The sequence below is a fragment of the Podarcis gaigeae genome, assembly GCF_964106915.1.
Source record: "Podarcis gaigeae genome assembly, chromosome: 10".
NCBI classification, from domain to species: Eukaryota; Metazoa; Chordata; class Lepidosauria; order Squamata; family Lacertidae; genus Podarcis; species Podarcis gaigeae.
This window is the reverse complement of record NC_139686.1, coordinates 69,244,286-69,266,334: the sequence shown is the minus strand read 5'-3', so window position 1 is coordinate 69,266,334 and position 22,049 is coordinate 69,244,286. Positions and strand designations below refer to the sequence as shown.

General features: G+C 45.5%; 1 protein-coding gene across 1 annotated transcript in view; it reads left to right on the top strand.

Annotated features, from left to right (window-relative positions):
• Nucleotides 1-10,619: 10,619 nt before the first annotated feature.
• Nucleotides 10,620-22,049, top strand: part of LHFPL3 (LHFPL tetraspan subfamily member 3) — a gene marked incomplete at its 5' end in the record, with an annotated part of 272,549 nt that continues 261,119 nt past the window's right edge. Inside the window, one exon of the mRNA XM_083699674.1 lies at nucleotides 10,620-11,109. Coding sequence (XP_083555800.1) covers nucleotides 10,620-11,109 — 490 coding nt within the window. The remainder of the gene's footprint in view (nucleotides 11,110-22,049) is intronic.

Below are 22,049 nucleotides of genomic sequence, written 5' to 3'. Positions count from 1 at the left end.
GTTCTGGTTCCGGTGTCCTTTCGGCCTCGCGGGTCCTCTCTGTATTTACTGATTCTGCCTCTCCTGCTGGCCCCTCCTGCTCTATGGGCCTCACTGCCCCACTGTTCCCTTGGGACTCCTCTGACCTGTCCTCCTCCTGGTTTTCTCCCGGGAATTGTCGCCGTATCTGGTCGCAGTGGCGGCACCAGCATTGCCCCCCCATCCGTTAGCACCTCGTACGACATGGGGCCAGTGACCCTGGTGACTGTGGCAGGTACCCATGCTGGGCCTGCCCCAAAATTCTTTGCGTACACTGGGTCCTGGGCCTCGAAGGTCCGGGAATTCCTGCCTTCCCCCACCACTACCTCATCTTGAGCTCTATCGGGGTGAAGGCGGTCCAATCTGATTGCAAGGCGCCGACCCATTAGTAGTTCAGTGGGGCTCCGGCCAGTCGTTGAGCTGGGGGTGCTGTGCTAGAAGGAATGTGGCAAGGCAGTACTCCCAATCCCCTTGCGTCGAAGGGTGTCCTTGGTGGTCCGCACCATGCGTTCTGCTTGGCCATTGGTGGCAGGGTGGAATGGCGCCGAACGGATGTGGCGGATCGTGTTCTGCGCTGTGAAGGTTTGGAATTCTCCTGACGTAAATGCAGTCCCGTTGTCTGAGACGAGAGTGTCAGGGAGCCCGTGGGTTGCAAAAAGCCTGCGTAGTACCCGGATGGCTGCGGACGTAGAAGTGGACGGTACCAGTGCGACTTCCAGCCATTTGGTGTAGGAGTCCACCACTATGAAGAATGTTTTCCCCTGAAAGGGGCCAGAGAAATCCAAATGCAGGCGTGACCATGGTGCTCGGGCAGACTCCCAGGACTGGACTGGGGCCCTTGGGGGAATCTGGGTGGGATTCTTGGCAGGCCTGGCAGTGTTTGACCCAGGCCTCTATCTCTCCGTCGATCCCCGGCCACCACACATAACTCCTGGCAAGGGCCTTCATTCTTACTACCCATGGGTGTGTCTTGTGTAGGGCTGTGAGGACCCTTTTGCGGAGGGGCTGGGGAACAATGACCCTGCTTCCTCATAACAGGCACCCCTTGTGGACCGACAGTTCATGTTTGCGGGTTGAATTCTGGCCCGGGGCTGCTGCTGGGCCATCCCCTCCACACCCAGTCCAGGACCCGGGAGATGACCCTATCTTTCTTGGAATGGTGTGCAACTTCTTGTGCCTGAATGGAGCGGTCGGGAAGCAGCTCCAGGCTCATAACCTCTTGTGCAGGTGCTGGGTCGGGGCCTGTTTCTGTAGTGGTAGCCTGCTGAGGGCGTCCGCATGGCCCATCGCCTTCCCAGGGTAGTCTGCGCAGATGTGGACCAAACCATTAGGCTTGAGGGGTGTGATGATTGGGGTTTCCCAGGGGGCATTAGGCACCGGCTCCAGCACTCCTTGTCCAATTCCTCGTCTATACGGGGTTTCAGGGTGAACGGGACCCGGCGGGCCTTGAGCCTGACTGGTCGTACTGCGGGGTCAAGCTGTAGAGCTATGGGGGGGGGCCGTATACTGTCCCAATTTCTCATCGAAAACCCCCGGAAATTCCTTGCATATGGCGTCCACGTCCACTTGTAAGCTAGTGTGGTTCACCCCAGTGACGGCTAGCCCCAGTGGTCCAAACCATGCCAATCCCAGTAAGCTAATGTAGGGGCCCTTGACCACAAGCAAGTCCAGTTGCCGCGTCCGCCCTCGGTATTGCACCCTGAAGGTCCCCACCCCCATTGTGGGGACCTTATGTTTCTGGAAGTCCCGGAGGGTGAATGGGGCCGGCCTGAGTTTGAGACCCCCAGTAGGACACAGTTTCAAGTTCCATGCGGCCCCCTCTATCTGTACCTCTACATAAATTTTCTCTACATTAAGGCTTTTTGATAAACAGCAATAGCTCATCAGTGAAGAGCCCCTCTGTTGCTATGGCAATAGTAATATTGCTCAATGGGCCTGTTGTATTTTTTTACACTCTTTTGCTCCTTAATACTTTGTTAATACACAAGCCTGAAGATTAATATTATGTCGATTTTGTACAAGTGGCATTCACCACTGCTTATAGCGTGGTCTCCAGTAAGACAAGCACCAATTTTGGCTGAGAAAGAAAAAAGAATTATAGTTCTGTTTGTTTGCAGGAGAAAGTATGTGTGTATGTTAAAGGCTAAAATCATAGGCAGGTGGCTGAACCAACACCAGAATATAGCAAAAGTGATCAAAGGTTCATGAGAGGGGTCCTAATTGTGACCGACAGCATCCCAGGGATCTGTCCTAGAATCTCTATCCATTATCAGGAATCAATCCTAGCAGTGGAAACAGTATCATTAGGAACAGCAGACATATATATATATATATATATATATATATATATATATATGCATTATTTATGTGTTGCTTTATAAGAAAAGTCTGCTGTGTGGCTTAAAACATAAAAATGATCATATTTACAATAAAAGGGCAAGAAAAGCAGGGGGGGAATTGAAACTGTAAAATCGAAGCAGTCAATTCAAAACAGAGAACAAGAAATAAAACCATGGAGCCAGGTCAATTTAAAACAAGAGAGCAGAGGAACCATCCCATTTCACAGATCTAAATAATGAAACCATTACATAGTTTTAAAGTCCTGAGAACTAAACAGGTATCTCTGCCTAGTACTAAAAACAAATGGGAGCAGGTCAAGCTGGGCAACTCAGAGGAAAGCATTCTACTGAAAAAGCTCGTTTTCATGCTGCTACCTGATATATTTTGCTTTGAGAAGGTCCTAAAATGGTGATCTCAATGTCTGGGTAGCTAGATGGAAAGAAACTATTCTCCAGACACTGAAGGGTGCAGCTCTGAAGGGCTTTAAAGGTCAAAATCAACACTTAATAGTCTAGAAAAGTGCCAACAGGAGGCAGTGATCACCACTGAAGTCCTCCTGGCATAATACGTTCATGTCCCCCATAGTCTCAATTAGTACTCCAGCAGCTGTAGTCTGTACCCACTGGGATTTCCAGACTATTTTCAAAGGCAGGCCCGTATTCAATGCACTGCAGAGGTAACCAAGGTGTGGATCATCGAAAACTGGTCTTAGGGACATAAGAAACCAATAGCTAACATGAGCTTATACAGCTTTTAGGAGATGCTGTTTTCCCCAAGATAGACTGAGGAACATCTCAGACCTAGTCTATGTAGACAGAAGGGTCTATAGCACCCAGAGATGTCATGGCAACCAAAATAGCCAGAGCTGTTTGGCATAGTGATTCGATGTTATTAGGTTGTCGTATGCCATTTAGTCAGGTATGTTTTATTTGCTGATATATTACAAGTATTTTTATCCTGCCTTCCCACCAATAATGCCAAAGGCAGTTTACAAGAAAATAATAATAGCAAGCCATTAGAAAGGCACTAAAATGTGGCACGTGAAACAAAGCACTTACAGGTAACAGCAGACAGAGCTAAAACAACTTACAAATAAAGCCATAAGGAGCACAATCATATTAAGAACTGGATGGTTCCATGGTCCCACCATGAACATCTTTTGTGTTCAATTTTGTCTAAAGCAACCCAGCCATATGAGTGAGATATACATAATGTTTTTGCAAACAAATTCCCTGTGATACAATGCATTTTATGTTATTTTCAATAATGAATGCATTTCTTATGCACTTCCTACTATATGGATTTTTGTACACATTGCATGGCTGGAAGACTGCGCTGTAAAATTCAGAGAGATGCAGTTTTTAGAATGACTCTGTTTCGGTTTGCATATTGTTTTGGAAAGCAGGAAGCTTTACATTTAAATGCAAACTGAATCAAATTTCTCCCCCACCTCTTTCAACGTACTTCCAGCAGCAGAGTTGAGAATAGCTGTAGAAACAACCCCTAATATAGCAGCGTCTACAGATGCTCCCACAATTATCTCAGCCAACCCCACTGCCACCCACTGATCTCTATGTTGCAGACCACCATTGCTACAATAACACCACACAGCTGCCAACACCTTCTCTTCCACACAATGCACAAACATGTTGACTGGAAGAGTCTACCTTACCAGAGGCCTCCCATGGCCCAGGGATGAGAAGGATCACGATTGCAAACTTCGGGTATTTCCCTAGCCAGGGATCTAAATCTCCCAGCTGCCCAAACGTAGTCATTCCCAGTTGAAAATAACCACCCTGATGCCAGTGTAAGGGCTGGTGCCATACAGGAAAGGGCAGCCTGCCATTCCAGTCACAATAGTTGGCCAACTTCATAGTAGTTAGGAGGAACCCTGCCTACAGAAATCACAGGAGCTATAATAATAATAATAATAATAATAATACAGTGGTACCTCGGGATGCAAACGGGATCCATTCCGGAACCCCGTTCGCATCCCGAACGGAACGCAAGATGCGACGGTGTGTCTGCGTGTGTCGCGTTTCACCGCTACCGCACATGCGCGTGACGTCATTTTGAGTGTCTGTGCATGCGTGAGCGGCGAAACCCGAAAGTAACACACTCTGTTACTTCCGGGTTGCCACGGAGCGCAACTCGAATGTGCTCAACCCAAAGCGCATTCAACTCGAGGTATGACTGTAATAATAATAGTTTGTTATTTATACCCCGTCCATCTGGCTGGGTTTCCCCAGCCACTCTGGGTGGCTCCCAATCGAATTTTAAAAACACAATACAGCATTAAACATTAAAAACTTCCCTAAACAGGGCTGCCTTCAGATGTCTTTTAAAAGTAGGATAGTTGTTTATTTCCTTGGCATCTGATGGGAGGGCACCACCACCGAGAAGGCCCTCTGCCTGTTTTCCTGTAACCTCACCTTTCACAGTGAGGGAACCGCCAGAAGGCCCTTGGCGCTGGATCTATGGAAAAAGGGTTCAAAATCAGATGTCTCCACCAGCCATGGCCTGAGCAGCCAGGCACCTGCTGAAATCCACCACAGGGCAAAGCATTCATAATGGACTTCTGGTACTGGGCCTATTCTTGCATCTCTGACCATACAGGGCTAAAATAAATGAGATGCAGGAAATCCATGATCGTTCTGAAGACATAGCGTGGGCTTCCTAAACCTGGTGCCCTCCAGATGTTTTGGACTACAACTCCCTTCTTCTCTGATCAGGACCTGGAAGATATTAGGTGGGAGATTGAGACATTGTGTTGTAGCCCCAAGTCATGTATATATGAGACTTGTGTTCGCATGATGAGACTCCTGCTGTTGTGCAAACTAAGCCTCCTAGAGCAAAATACACATCACTATGACCCCCCCCCAAATATGACCATAAAACCTTCATCCCCGTTAATCATTGATATGTAGCATCCGTAAGGCACAACTTAATACATCAGTACAAGAATGAGAAACAAATTTCAAATACAATAATATTCAACTTAGGAGGCTTAGTTTGGTCAGAATCAAGTACACACTTCCAGAGTTAACGCTAAATATATTTACTTTCTTGGGCTCAATGATCACTGCAGATGGTGACAGCAGCCACGAAATTAAAAGACGCCTGCTTCTTGGGAGAAGGGCAATGACAGGCCTAGACTGCATCTTGAGAAGTAGAGACATCACCTTGCCAACAAAGGTTCGTATAGTTAAAGCTATGGTTTTCCCAGTAGTGATGTATGGAAGTGGGAGCTGGACCATAAAGAAGGCTGATCACCAAAGAATTGATGCTTTTGAATTATGGTGCTGGAGGAGACTCTTGAGAGTCCCATGGACTGCAAGAAGATCAAACCTCTCCATTCTGAAGGAAATCAACCCTGAGTGCTCACTGGAAGGACAGATTGTGAAGCTGAGGCTTCAGTACTTTGGCCACCTCATGAGAAGAAAAGACTCCCTGGAGAAGACCCTGATGTTGGGAAAGATGGAGGGCACAAGGAGAAGGGGGCGACAGAGGACGAGATGGTTGGATAGTGTTTTCGAGGTTACCAGCATGAGTTTGACCAAACTGCGGGAGGCAGTGGAGGACAGAGGTGCCTGGCGTTCTCTGGTCCATGGGGTCACGAAGAGTCGGACATGACTAAACGACTAAACAACAACAACATATTACTTCTGGTTGATGAGCCACCACCATAGCTGCTAGAGGGCCGTGAAATTTGTGTTCCAGGCTTTTTAGACTCAGCTACCCATGTAGACCAAAGGGGCGCATGGGTTACCAGGTGTGTGTTTTTCCACCAGCTCTCCTACCCCACTACTCTGACTGGAAGCAACTTTCAAGAGTTCACCTGCTACTCAGTTCTTTTAACTGGAGACACCTGGGATTGAACCTGGTAATTTCGGCATGCAGGGCACTGCAATGCCCTATCATTTATCCCCATTTTGCCGACCACAGAATAAATTTTTAGAAGAGCAGAGCAATTATAATGTTCAGGTATGAGTGCAGTCAGCCTGCCATACTGGCATTACCAGTCAACCAGAAAGTGAAGAGGAAAAGTTAAGAAAATTGTTGCTAGGGATATTATTACCCTGTAACTTCCTAACCTAACTGCTGTCATTGCCTCACTACTATTCATGTTTCTAGTGCTGCTGCCAGCCATAAGTAATAATAAGTTTTCAGAGGGCCTGCCAAGTCAGACTTCTGTCAGGCAGGACCTAAGTCAAAAAGAAACATGCGGAGGGGAAACATAGCAGAACAAAGAAACCACCTTGGGGAAGAAATGCTACTGCTTTATTCCTTTTAAAATGACTGAGGTGGTTGCAAATTCTTAATGCTGATGCTAAAGTTGAAGCCAATTCTTCAAGGCTGGGGGGGGGGGGGAATTGAAGCAACTTGCTGCCAATGATAAGAGACCCTAAGAGGGCAACTCTTGGATAAACATCATGTGTCTTTCCATAGGGCATGGTTCTAAAGTGACCGATTTGTAGTGATTGTTTTTCTTTAGAAAGAGACTCTGATTTTGTGCTGTTCCATGCATTGTGTATTCCTAAAAATTCAGTATGAGCACACAGAAATACATTGCTACAGACTGTATCATTACGAAGGCTACTAATTTGCTTTGGGAAAGGTGTGGGGCTTACAATCGGATCCAGAAATAAAAGTATTTACCTTTAAATGGATCATACTGTAGTATTTGTCCAGTGATCATTAGCAAATATATAATCCATAAAACCAGATTATAAACCAATAAATAACTCATAAACCCAGTCCCAAATACTGAGCAGGATTATTTATTGACACTAGCAGAGCTAAGAAAATATTAAATGCTATGTTTACTTCACTCCAATAGTAGCAATGAACAACACCTTGCTATTTGGGTCTAGAAATCAGCTGGGTTTGTGAGTTGTTTTTGGTGAATGGTCATTTAAATCTGGTAGCTCCACATTATTTCTAAACTGGGATCCTTTCACTAGACTCAGTTAGTGGTGCTAACTGAAAGAACAAGTCAATATACGGTCATATTGGTCCAATGGTCATAAGTACCAGGACTATAAAAAACAGAAACCCTCAGCAGCAGCACTACACTCAACACTTCATACTCAAATGCTCCTTACTGTTCACTAATATCAAAGTCCAGTGTCAGGTCAAACAGACAAGACAGAGAAGAACTTAAGATACACCATAAAGTTAATTATCCTTCCAAAGACACTAGGGACACACCTACAGTTTATAACTGCTTCACTAGTAAATCTGGTGAAGCTTTTGATATGATCGCCCATATCTTAGACCAGGACAAAGCACTGTTTTACACTAGTACCAGAGGTAGCGCTGAAGAATACAGAATACTGTTCTGTCTCCTGTCCTTTTTCACATCTACATGAAACTGCTGGTAACGTGGAGTCCAGTGTCATTCATATGCAAGTGGCATTGAACTTTGCCTCATTGATTGATTGATTGATTGATTGGGATTATAGACTGTTTAATGCAGTGGTTCTCGAACCCTTTTTCTTTAGGCCATGCTTTCAGAATAAAAATTTGCTCACTCCACACCAATTTTTTTTTAAAACAAAAAGAAACAGCTCCTAGCAGTGCTTGATTTATAACACAGAACACAACTACTTTATAATATGATCACGGGACATCCAGAAAGTATAAAACAACGCAGCTACATAAGACCACGAGTCATTCCCAAAATATAATATAATCTCTCCCCACCCTTGCCATGCTTGCCATCATCTCCTGCCACACCCTTTGAGAACCACCAGTTTAATGAGTAAAACCTCCCAGCCACATTTTATCATTTTTGAAACAGTGTCTGAGGTTGGTAAGAGACAGATGGGGATGCACAAATTTGTGCTTTCTTGGGTGGGGCAGCCCTCCCGTAAAAGAATCCAGGTTTCCTGCCCGGTGGTCTTCCTGGATCTTGCCTTGAGCATAGATGCTCCAGTTGCAGCTGCAGCCCAGAGCACCATTGCTCAGCACATGCTGGTGTGTCAGCTGTCTTCATTTCTGGAAAATGCTGATCTGTCCATGATGACACATGCCTTAGTCATCATCATACTTCGAATGATTGCAATGTTCTCTGTGTGGGGCTGCCTTTGAAGAGTGTCTGGAAACTTTAAACTATCCCGGAATACAGCAGCCAGATTGTTGATCACAGCTCATTATTTGGATCACATGACTTCCATAATGAATCGGTTTTACTGGCTTCTGATTCGTTTCCAGACTGGGGTATCTGCTTTATGTCATAATATATTATGTGTGCATCAACATAAATACATAGAAAAGCCTCTGTCACCATCGTTGGAAGTGTGCTTGACCGAGACCTTTTCTGTCACTGTGCTTAGCTTCACTTTACTTATGTATTTATTTTGGTATTTTTATACTATCGTTCTGGGCCAAAGGCCTTCTCAAGGTGTTTTCAGTGAAAATCATAAAATCAGTTTAAAAGAGTTAAAGCGGTTAAACTAACCAACACAGCACTGTGGCTAAAAGCAGCAGCACTTAAGCACCGACCTAATTCCAAGCAGTTTGGAATAGTCAAGTCTTTAACTCACGATTGAAGGCAACCAGGGAGGGAGCCAGACATGCATCTGATGGGAGGATTTCCACAGTGATGGGGCCACGGCTGAAAAAGTCCTGTCTCTTGTGCCCACCACAAGTTCTCAAGAGCATGGCATCTGTACTGATTTCAGAGCATGTGTAGGTTCTGTAGGTTGTCCTTCAGATAACCTGTCTTAAATCTGAGTCTCCACAAATTCTGAATTATGGAGGGCAGCTAGACAGAAGAAGGTCCTTCCCCTGGGCAATTACCACTCCGAGGGGTATTACCACTTGGCACCACTTGAATGCTTTATTTTGTGCTACAGTTGTCGGTTGAAACCACACTCACAGGCTTCCCTGTGGGATTATCAACTTGTGCTCACCAACCCCAAAGTTCTGCGCTGTGCCATTAGATCATTGCGTTCCCACAGCCATCAGGAAGGGCAAAACTTTTGTCCGGGTATCCAAAGATGCTTCCTTAAAAAAAAAAAAAAATCTGCTGTGGTAAATCAACCAAATGTTTTAATGCATTTTGACATCCGTTTTAGAACTTTCTCCTCCTAGGGCCATTCAGAAGGACCTGGTTTCTGCCCCCCTCCCCCCATTTTAGCATGCCCCCCTTCTAGTATCAGTGATTCAACAGGTGCAGCTGTCCCCCGTGGGGGTGATGACAGGGACGCAGGAGAAAGCATTGCCTGTTGAGCATTTGGCGCCTCACACAGGGTACATTCTACAAGTGCAAAATTAAATGTTATCAGTGCGAAATGTATTAGCGAAAAATTTGAAGGAGAAGGGAAAAAACAACACATCCTGAAACCCAGTGGTGTGGCGTGGGTTGTCAGCACCCAGGGTAAGGCAAGTAATTTGTGCCCCCTAACCCGCACGCCTGGCACACACACCCCCCCTCCACAGTGGGTGGCGACCGGCGGCTCAGATCCTATTCACACAGCAGTGAGAGAGAGAGAGAGTGAGCCAGGTAGGGGCAGAGAGCTGCGAGTGCGAGCGCCCCCCCAGATGTTGCACCCGGTGCGGCCGGCCCCCTCTGCACCCCCCCATGCTACGCCACTGCTGAAACCCACAAATCCTCTCCGTCCCCCCCCCCCCCCATATTAAATATATACCTTTTCTCACTGGGCCCTCGACACATGCCGTCCTCCCAGTGGCTAGCGTGGGGGGTGCAGGGGGGGCCGGCCGCACCAGGCGCAACATCTGGGGGTTAGGGTTAGGGGGCGAAAATCCACGGGTTAGGGGGGTGCAAATTACTTGCCTTGTCCCGGGTGCTGACAACCCACGCTACGCCACTGCGTCCTCCTTTTGCTCCCGCAACAGAGGGAGACGCCGGAGACGAGGGAGGCAGACGGAGTCCCCCCCCCCCGCCCCGCCCGCGAGTGAGTGAGGGGCGCCTGCCCGATTCTCCCCCCCCCCCCCGGCGCCGGGCGCGGCTGCGCAGCAGCGAGGAAGCCGGGCTCTCCGGCGCCGCGACGGAGCTGCGCTAGGGGGAGTGTTCAGTGCACTTGCCGCGCGCGGCGGCGGCGGCAGCAGAGGCAGCAGCAGCGCCGGCAGAGGCTCCCTCGAATCCCGGGCGGGCGCCAGGCAGGAGCGAGCCGGGCTCTTCGCCGGGACCCGCGGAGGGAGGAGGAGGAGGAGCGCGCCTTGCTGGCGATGCCGCGGCGCCCGGGCGCGTGAAGCGGGGCTGGCGCGTCGGCCAGGGGCTCTTCTCGGCCACCATGCCCGGAGCGGCGGCGGGGGCGGCGGCGGCGGGGGCGGCTGCTCCAGGGGCCGCCTCGTCGGGCGGAGGCTCGTCGGCCGGGGCTCTGCTGCCGCCCCAGGAGGCGGCCAAGCTGTACCACACCAACTACGTGCGGAACTCGCGCGCCATCGGGGTGCTGTGGGCCATCTTCACCATCTGCTTCGCCATCGTCAACGTGGTGTGCTTCTTCCAGCCCTACTGGATCGGCGACGGCGTGGAGACGCCCCAGGCGGGCTACTTCGGGCTCTTCCACTTCTGCACGGGCAGCGGCTTCTCCCGGGAACTCACGTGCCAGGGCAGCTTCACCGACTTCTCCAGCCTGCCCTCGGGAGCCTTCAAAGCCGCCTCCTTCTTCATCGGGCTCTCCATGGTGCTCATCATCTCCTGCATCGTCTGCTTCATCCTCTTCTTCTTCTGCAACACCGCCACCGTCTACAAGATCTGCGCCTGGATGCAGCTGAGCTCCGGTGAGTCAGGGGTTAAGGGCGCACCGGGCCGGTGGGGGGGGGGGAGGAAACTCGCGCGTCCCAACCCCGTCCGTGGGCCAGTTAGGTAACCTGCACGCGATCGCCTCAACACCCCCCTCCCAACCTACCCCACCTCTGGTCCTCGAAATGTGCATTTCCTTAGGAAGGCAGGAACCCTCCTGCTCATCCCGAGCCTTGGAATTATGATGTCCCCAGTCCTGCCGGGCTGGTCCCACTGTCACCCCGCCGGACCAAGCAGGCGGGCGGGATATAAGCAAGCACCCCCCATGCACCCCAACAGGCAAGGCAGCATCTGGAGATGCAAGGTCCAAACCTGTGTGCATGGAAAGCTCTTCATTTTGTGGGTGACAAAAGTGTTAGGTAGCGTTTTTGCCCTGGTGGCGGGGAGAAAGCTGTATTCCAAGGGGAGCGATGGCTTTGGCAGGTTAAATTCCCCTGCAGGGCTGGATAGTTAGTAGAAATAAACTTAGGTGCACTTAAAAGATGCGGAGGGATAACCTGGGGCACAACATTGCCCGCAAAAGGGTGGGTGTGTTGCATTCAAAGCAACGTGTCGGAAAACGTTGTCATCCAGGAAAAAACTCTTGCATAGATTAGGGATGCTTTCTTGGGGTTTGAAACCGTCCCTAAGAGAGAAGATGCCACACCAATGACAATGTGGACTGACAGGTTAGGTATTTGCCTCTCTTTCTGGGGGAATTTGTACTGCAATTTGTCTTGCATGTGGGGAAAAGACATGGGACTGCTGCTGTGCACCTTTCCAAAGGATTGAGTGGATGAGACCTTGCAAGAGCCACGTTTGAGCTCACAGTGACAAATCTGTCCTCTGGCAGAGGCTGGTACTTAAGGAAAGGTCACAAGGAAATGGTAATGAGAACCTTGGGGAATGCGTGAAAGAAATCCCACCAGACAGGCAAAGTTGCTCTGTTCTTGAGGTGCTTCTGGTATAGCTTCCTGTGGCACTTGCTATGACAAATGAAAGCTGCTTCTCAACATGGGTGAGGTCTTGTTATTCATGTCTGATTGAGGGACAGCTGCGACTGTTGGGAGTCTCTATTGCAAGGTTTGGTTTCTCTGTATTATAGTACAATGGGGGAAAGCCTCTGTAGTTTTTTCCCCAAGAGCCATGCAGCCCAATCCTATAGATGTTTTATTTGTTAAACTAGTCACACTGCTGCATAGCACCAGGTAAGTGTGCATAGGATTGCAGTCGACATCTGTAGCTTCCAAGTGACTCTTTGGAAAGCAAAGAGATGGCAGTTCAAAGCCCATGACATTAGTAGATTCCTTACGGTCTCCAACCTTTATTTATGTATGTACAGTATCGTATATATTTGCATGCTGCAAGGAAAGAAAAACACATTGTTCCCTCCTTCCTTGTGTTATCCTCCCAACAACCCTTTGAGGTAGGCTACGGGGTGACCAGTCCGAGGTCACCCAGTGAGGCTTCTGACCAGTTGAGAATCTGAGCCTGCAACCAAGTCCAGCAACTCAACTGCTCTTGTTCAACCTTTCTGACCAAGGCTTAGCTTTGAAGTGGCAAAAACAACTGTGTAGCTAATGTGACAAAAGAGGGCAATGGAGACGCAGATATGCTTCACCACTTCAGCCTCTAACACATAAAGCAAAATGCTGAGAGTACCAAGACAAACCTTCCAACAGGGTATCCATTTATAGCTCATGAGGAAGGGTCTGGGTCTAGTTATTGAGGATATTGTCAGTATGAATCAGTCTGTGGCCAGGTCAGGCATGGCCAGTGTTTTATATATTTGTTACACTTATACTCTGCCTTTCCATTTTAAAAATGCCCAGTGGCTAACAACATTCAAACATGTTCCAGGGGGAAGGATCTGATTGGTTAACATTGTGGTGTAGATGTGTAATCTGGAGTATAAATCTGCCCTTGGAAAGCACCTAAGAGGGTTGGGATTTATTTAAAAAAGAAAGGTATGGTGCAATGCATATAACTTGGTTATGTTCAAGTGCCAATTATTTGAACCTCAAGAGGGGTGACAAATAAGCAAATGACGGAGATTTTTATGGAGGTATTTTGCCAGAAAGTGAAAGGAGGAATGGAGGTCCCAGGGCAAGGCAGGCAATGATTTTTTTAAAAAAAAATCAAATAAAAAAGGGTGATTAATTGGGGGCTATATAGTTATGTGAAAGCCAAGCAGGAATTCTTCTCGGGATTCTGAAGGTGCATGTTCTTGCTGTAGGTGGTTGGAATCGGAGGGCAATGCCTCCAAACAATATGCTCTTGAGTTACCTATTGGAAGTTTCACCCAGGTGCTATATTTAGCCACGTAGTAGAGATTTCTACAGAGATGTGTGCTCTGCAAGCTTAGTTGTCGTTCAGAAATTAATTTGAACGGTGGTTACTGCCAGAGATTGTGATTTTGTATGGACTTCTGGTATATTTTCTAGGCACTATTGCTCTCCTGACCTTTCTCATTCAAGTCTGATCCCATTCAAAACGCCAGATTTAGTTCATTACATATTGGATTGAGATTAAATTACAGGATTAAAAAAGCACGTGCCTATTATGTACCTAGGTGAATCTGTATATTTAGTACTGTTTGTATTTCTTTTGTCAGCTTCCCAGAAAATTTATGTTGTGGGCTGGCTATGTAAACTTAGGTATTACATTATAAGTGTATTTTTATTTTGCGTTTGTAAAATGCTTTCAATTATGTTTCACTGTTCACTTTTTGGGAAGATCTGAGAGGGTACTAATTAGTGTGTCTTTGCATTTCCTTAATTTGTAAGCTGGACAAGGATTTCATGTTTTTGTTTTTGGGGTGTGTTTTTTTTAAGTCCATAATGGAGTTGAGTGAGCATGTGTATTTGTTGTGTATGGCATGCAATAGCAATGTGGCATTTGTGAAACATGTGAATGATTACTACACATTAATGTTTCTTTTTTTTTATAATAATTTTTTATTGTTTTTACAAAACAAAAAAAAAAAAACAGGGAACAAGGGTATAGGAAAAACAAACAAATCACAAACAAATACATAAAACATGACTTCCCCATACCTCCCCTTCTCTGCATCATTATTTTATAATGTGTCAGCAACCCTTCAGTCAATTTCTCTATATATTCTCATTAAGTTTCCCCCTTTAATTTACGATTTACAGCTGTAGTTCTTTGTTTCTAGCCTCTCGACATCTTAACCGTCCAATATTTTACAGTAGTTCTTAAGGTATACTTTAAATTTTCTCCAATCTTCCTCCACCGCCTCCTTCCTCTGGTCACGGATTCTGCCGGTCATCTCTGCCAGTCCCATATATTCAATCACCTTCATCTGCCATTCCTCCAGAGTGGGTAGTTCTTGCATCTTCCAATACTTTGCTAAAAGAATTCTTGCTGCCGTGGTTGCATACATAAAGAAAGTCTTATCCTTCTTCGGTACCAATTGGCCCACCATGCCCAGAAGAAAAGCCTCTGGTTTCTTTGAAAACGTCCATTTAAGGACTTTCTTAATTTCATTATAGATCATTTCCCAGTAGGCCTTAATTTTTGGGCAGGTCCACCAAAGGTGATAGAAGGTTCCTTCAGCTTCCTTACATTTCCAACATTTGTTATTGGGCAAATGATAGTAATGTTTCTTGCACTGGCAAGTTTCCCAGGATACAGGTATCTTGATATTAACATTAGTGCTTACTGCAAATTGATACTTAAAGCAGGAGCACACCCTCATTTATTCCTCCATGTCCTGCAGTGGGTTTGATGAAAAAGCGAATGGATTTAAATAAAGTGGTCCGGCTTGCGGAAGAATATTCTGGATTTGCAGACGTGTTAGATTTAACTTAAATTCTGATTTAACTTAAGTTCTGATCAATGCCCACTGGGTCGTTAGTACCATTGTATCATTTGGAATGCTAAATATATAAGGTGATTTGTGCCTCACTTGTGTGAATCACATTTGATAAATGACTTTTTCAGATTAAAGTAATACAAATGGTTCTGCAAGTCACTCCCTGCATATAAAACATGATGCAAATAAAAATAAATAAATAAATACAAATTGCTACATTAGAGACATATGTCTGTGAAAGGCTTTACTGAAGCCATTCTCAGGTGGTCACAGTATCATTAGATGTTAATAATTTGTTTCCACATAATGCCTATAATCTGCCAGTGAATTCAAGAGCACTGTTGTGAATTAACATTGCAAGCTGACGGTTAAATTTTCCAAATTAATTTTACTAAAACAGCGTGTCTTCCTCTTTATTGCATGTTGTCTGGTGCTGATTACTTTTCACATAGCAGAAATGGATTTGGTGTAAAAGGGCACAGTTGTTCTGTGCATATAATTAATATACATAGGAAGCCAACTTTACTTTACTGTTAACTTTATGACTGTACCAATACTTTAATATTTATAAACTTTCCCTTTGAATTTGCACCAAAGTCCTCCGTATACATAGCTTGGATGCACTTTCCCCCCAACAAAGTTAAAGTTTCCAGAGCTGCAGAGTAGACATGTGTGTGGAGACAGACGGAAATTAAATGCTTTAAAAACAAAAACACCACTACACTGCTTCACTTTTTAAAAAAGAGTACATATTATTGTGGTCTTACTGGTTTACCTGTCAGGAATTCAGGGAGCAGCCTACTCTGGAGCAGCTTCACTTTAGTTGCAAGTTAATTTAACCCACCCCTTGAATGTTCCTAAGCACAGTACATCCCATAAACTACTGCTCTCCTGTCAGTGTTTGGTAAGGAGAGGCGGGGTGGAGGAAAGAGGAATTAATGGCTTTGAAATTGTTAAGGAAACAATGATTTCGGTTCCTTATAATTAACGCTAATAATTTTTCCTGCAGGCTGTTCATCTTTTTCAAAATACGGTTCTCTCAATGCACTCAATGCCCTTGCAGTTTATATAGGTCCTTTCTCTACATGCTGTACGCCCAAGATAACTATAAAAGGGCCTACTGATGTTAACTAATGCCTTTTGAATAATATATGTCCTGAAAATTAATTTGCAAACTCGTTTTTTAAAGAGTAATGGGGAACTGTATGCTTTGCTTCTACAGAAGTCCAATAGTTTTTCTTAAGGGATTGCCCTTTCACTGAAAAGGAATAAAATTATTTGGTCATTGTGGCTTTGCTGAAACAGACTCGTGGGCCAAATGGGAAGGCCCAGGGGGCCTGTTTAGGCTCTTGGGATCAATGTTCCCCACCATGGACCCTAGACTATGTTTCTTAGATTTCAACTCAGATGAAGCAGCTAAATCCTTGGCTATTACGCTCCCAGAGAAAATTAAAGCAATGTATAATCTCAAAGAAGGTTTCTAATACAGCTTTCTAAAGTGTTAATTCAAGGCTGCTAGATTAAATCCCAGAGAGGGAAATCATGGATTCTGTCTCTTGGCAAAACACAGGTTTGTCATCTTTATTGCTGACTCCATTCCTTCTACCCAGGAAAACTAATTACAGCTTGGCTTTGTTTTAATGTATTGGATTGCTGGGGAAAATTCAAGTGTACGGTTGGCAAAGAGTGATGACTGAAATTTAAGCGAAATGTTGCCACTGTAAAGTTTCTGAAGCAGGTGGTTATTTTCATGGGGAAAATCAGTGCTTAAACTGAAATGGAAATGACCTGATGTCTCTTTTTGGAAAACCTGTTGGCCAGTTTTGGATGGTCTCCTCTTCTCTTGTTTTGGCATCCTTTTGATAAAACAAGTCATGCTCAATGGTTCTGTTTTTTCTAGGCTTTTAAAACAGTGGCTTCATGCCTGGACTCCTCTGGTCAGCTAAATAGAGTCACAGAAGATTGCTTTTTTGGCAAACAACAGCTTCTCCCTTTTCAGAAATAAGATGATGGTGCTTTTCTAGGAACTGATGTGCTTTAGCACAGTGTTTTTCAACCTTTTTTGGGCAAAGGCACACTTGTTTCATGAAAAAAAATCACGAGGCACACCACTATTAGAAAATGTTAAAAAAATTAACTCTGTGCCTATATTGACTATATATAAAGTAATTCTCTTGAATAGGAATCAAATAAACACAAAGAAAGTATTTTATAATTACTTTATTATGAAATAGTAAGTAAACAGAAATATGAAAAATTATAAAATAATTTATTTTTAAATCTTTCAAATTTTTCAATTTTTCCCACGGCACACCAGGCAACACTAGTGTGCTGCGGAACAGTGGTTGAAAAAACACTGCTTTAGCAGACTAGTCCTGTTGTAAAGCCATGGCCTGCATAACTGCAGCCGACAATGACTATCTAACGGGCCACTTGATAGCAAAACATGGGTAATGATGGGACAAGTATTTTGTCTTCCTCTTGACAGTACTGGTGTAGTCCAAGGGTAGACCACATAGTGCCCTCCAGGTGTTGATGGGCTACAGTTCCCACAAGCCCCAACCAGCATGGTCAGTGGTTAGAGATAATGGGAGCTGTAGCCCGACAGCACCATGTTGGCTACCCCTGGTGTAGTTGTAGTTGACCAAGACTGGTTCTGGCAGCAAGAGGGAGACAGCAGGAAAAGTAGGAAGATACAGCCATGAAAGTTTGTTCGCTTCCCCCTTTCTTCAGCATTTGGCGAAGCATAAATGCTTAGCTAAAGCTGGAAAGCCCTTCATTTGTCAGGATAGATTAAGCCCACAGGACACTAATTACTGCCTTAACACACTTTAAAGTGGACAGGGTAAGCCAAGCTGAGAACTTAAAGGTCTCAGGGGGTTTTTGGTTGCTTGTTCATAAACGACACCAAGTATTGCATAGTTACCACGTCTCTCTGCAAGGTTTGCCTTTCTCTTTCAAAGCAGCATAATTACTCCGGTGTTAGGCTGCTATGGAAACTGTTTTGCAAATAATGGAGTTAAAGAGGCAGTTGTAATCATCTTGACTTGTTGAGGTGCGATTTGCTAATGGCTCTTTTAAGTTTTCATCTGCAAATACAGACAGTGGAGAAGGTCTAGATTTGAGTGTACAGCTGTTGGTTAGGAGGAAGGAAAGCAGTGGCAGGCAGCCAGGTGAGTGGCCATTTACACTTACCTTTACTCTCTGCTACTTTCCCTCACTGGCTGCCCCCGCCCCCTGCAAAGGCTGTTGGAACCAATCATCCTGTTGAGGAGATGCTCTCAAGTCTGTCTGTCTGTCTGTCTGTCTGTCTGTCTCTCTCTCTCTCTCTCTCTCTCTCTCTCTCTCTGTGTGTGTGTGTTAACCAAGATTTATGTCTTGGCTATCATTAATCGCCACATAATTGTCTCTGTTGACAGAGTGTTGGCAATAGATGATTAGTCCGCCATCTTTCCTCCTGGATGTCTGATGTGTGCCCAGGGCTCTTTTTAAATCTGAGCTTTCTTCTATGGCAAGGTCCTTTTGTTCTAGGTGTCCTATGATGCCTCAACAATGAGACTTATTTGACACAAGCAGATTTCTGCTAGCCCAAGAAGGATGAGGCCCCATCCTGTGAGCTCAGCATCCAGCTGCCTTGAAGCCACATTTGAGAAGGTGTTTTGACATTTGGGAGGTAGTCAAACATGGAAGTAAGAAATAGTGCAGAATGCAGCAACATGGCTTGTGGCTCCGTCTTTCAACAACACCCAGCACTGGTGCTGCTGAAAAAACTGCCCTAGGCTCACAATGGCCCATCCCTTTATGCCCCCAGTCTCCTTGAAAAGGAGAATACAGGGACAGTAGCCTAAAACCCCCCAAAGAATGTGAGAAGTAATTGCTGCATGTGTTGTGCTGCTGTGCCTCATGTTTCGAAATGGGGCTGGCACAGATCTACCCACTTAGCTGTCCGGCAAGCCATGCATTACTGGCAGGGCCATGAAGAGATGAAGGGCATAGGTGCCAGCCCTGTAACTATGCCCAGCCCTTATGCAGCCACAAGGATGAAACCTGGAGAGGATTAGCCACAGACCAGGCTCATCGTACCCTGGCATAGGTAAACATTGTAGTGCCCAAACTTTAATACTCCCTGGCCTTAACAGAAAACCAGTATTGCACTCCCTCTTTTAAGAGAGCCAGTTACTCCCACAATGTAGCTTTGTTGTTTGTCAACAAAGATAAGCAACTTAGGATCAGGGCATCAGAGGGGTCCCCTTATTCTTTGCAGCAAAGGATGGAATGAAATAATTTGTACACAGGATGGAAAGAGGGTTGATAGGGAGGGTCTGAGCATAAGGAGGAAAGTTCAGACTGGGGAAAAGGCGCAATATACGGTAAATATCATCATCATTACCATCACCACCACCGTCATCATAGTGTCCTCAAACCATAATTATTTGATCAAGAATGCTATGTCAGCACTGAACCTGTGTGGCATGTATCTAAAGCCAGGTGTGTGTAGGCCCCTCTTCCAGCCTATGTCTTGCTGAACAAATTCTCTACCATGCCAGATCAGTGTTACCTCATATATATGAGCTACTGAAAATGGTTTGAAATTGCTAATGGTAACTAACAACTCTTATTTTAACCAGTAATGTAAATGCCTCAATTGCTCAATTACCTCTTATGTTACACTGATGTCTCCCTGACAAGAATAAATCTAGAGGGGGAGCAAACGACGCCTGCCAGGAAGCATCCCTTAAATCCATTGATATTCCACAACAAGAATTTCATTAATTGTTTTATTTGCTTTTAGAAGCTATATTTTTTATGATTTGCTCTTGATAGACGAATTATTCACTTATTTATAAATAAGCGTAGTAGATTAATGTTTTTTGCATATAGAATGGGAACAGTCACTGTCCACTAATGCGGATGTATGGTTAATCTAGAATACATTTTTGCCACCTGGTGTGCAGGCCGCTACTTGACCTTTCTCCCTTGGAATCCAACAGGGATATTCATGATTGTGATCATATAGCTGTCATTACCTCACATGGGCTCTTATGGTTTTTCTGGTCTGGTGTAGCAGCCATAACATTCTCTTCCCATTTAGGAAGTGCATTCTGGGTTTCTCCGCTCCATCTCCAGCAGGAATTTGATACTCTCTTTCGTGGTTTGTTTAACCACAGCACAGAATTACTTCTATATTGGTCCCAGCTAGGATTGATTGATTGATTGTTTAACTTCTACACTGTTTAATATACAGGCAACTCCTGATGTAGACGCATTTAAATGATACACAGTTGTGTTCCAAATCCGGAAGTAGTTCCAAAATGTCATGGAGGGGCAGAATGGGCTTATACATACTCGGCTGTTATGGGCCAGGAGGTCCAGAATGGAACCCCCATGCAAAACGAGGATTGACTGTTTTCAAAATATCTCTCAGTGTCATTCACTAAACAGAAGCAGCAACAGATAACTTAGAATCATAGAATCTTAGAGGGGGAAGGGACCCCAGGGCCATCTAGTCTAACCCTCTGCAATGCAGGAATTGCAGCTAAAGCATCCAGGACCGATGACCATCCAACCTCTGCTTAAAAACCTCCAAGGAAGGAGAGTCCAGCACTTCTCATGAGAGTCTGTTCTACTGCTGAACAGCTCTTACTGTCAGAAAGTTTTTTCCGAATGTAACTTGAAGCCGTGGATTCGAGTCCTACCCTCCAGAGCAGGAGAAAACAAGCATGCTCCGTCCTCCATGTGACAGCCCTTAATATATTTGGAGATGGCTATCACATTCATCCAGTGCTATACTAGCTGCACTGGCTCCCGGTGGAGCACAGGGTCAGGTTTAAGGTGCTGGTTTTGACATTTAAAGCCCTATGTGGCCTAGGACCCACATACCTATGGGACCACCTCTCCTGGTATGCCCCACAGAGGACCTTAAGGTCCACAAATGACAACATTTTGGAGGTCCCAAGTCTTAAGGTGGTTAGATTGGTCTCAACTAGGGCCAGGGCCTTTTCCGTAGTGGCCCCGACTTGGTGGAACGCTCTGTCACAAGAGACTAGGGCCCTGCGGGACTTGACATCTTTCCGCAGGGCCTGCAAGACAGAGCTGTTCCACCAGGCCTTTGGTTTGGACTCAGTCTGACCCTTATGTTTCCCTCCCCTTATGGTTTTGATCTATTGGCTACTTTTAAAATGAGGCTGCATTTTAATTTGCATTTTAACCTGTATTTTAAATTGGGTTTTTTCCCTATAATGTTTTTACTGTAATTTCACTGGTGTTAGCCACCCTGAGCCCGGCTCTGGCCGGGGAGGGCGGGGTATAAATAAAATTTATTATTATTATCAGTCTTCTCTTTTCCAGGCTAATCATACCCAGCTCCTTCAAGTGTTTTTTAGAATCATAGAATCATAGAGTTGGAAGAGACCACAAGGGCCATCGAGTCCAACCCCCTGCCAAGCAGGAAACACCATCAGAGCACTCCTGACATATGGTTGTCAAGCCTCTGCTTAAAGACCTCCAAAGAAGGAGACTCCACCACACTCCTTGGCAGCAAATTCCATTGTCGAACAGCTCTTACTGTCAGGAAGTTCTTCCTAATGTTTAGGTGGAATCTTCTTTCTTGTAGTTTGGATCCATTGCTCTGTGTCCGCTTCTCTGGAGCAGCAGAAAACAACCTTTCTCCCTCCTCGATGTGACATCCTTTTATATATTTGAACATGGCTATCATATCACCCCTTAACCTCCTCTTCTCCAGGCTAAACATGCCCAGCTCCCTTAGCCGTTCCTCATAAGGCATCGTTTCCAGGCCTTTGACCATTTTGGTTGCCCTCCTCTGGACACGTTCCAGTTTGTCAGTGTCCTTCTTGAACTGTGGTGCCCAGAACTGGACACAGTACTCCAGGTGTGGTCTGGAGGAAACAGCAGCAACAACAAAATAGTTGCATCTAAAAATGTTATATTAATACAAAGTTACTAATATATGAATCGATATTAATTCATTTTCCTTCTGGCACACCCTCTCCCTCTGCCTCTGGGTTTCCACCTGGCGTCCAAACAAACGCTCAGCTCACCCACAAAAGTCTCACAACAAGAAAAGTTCTAGAAACACCCTAG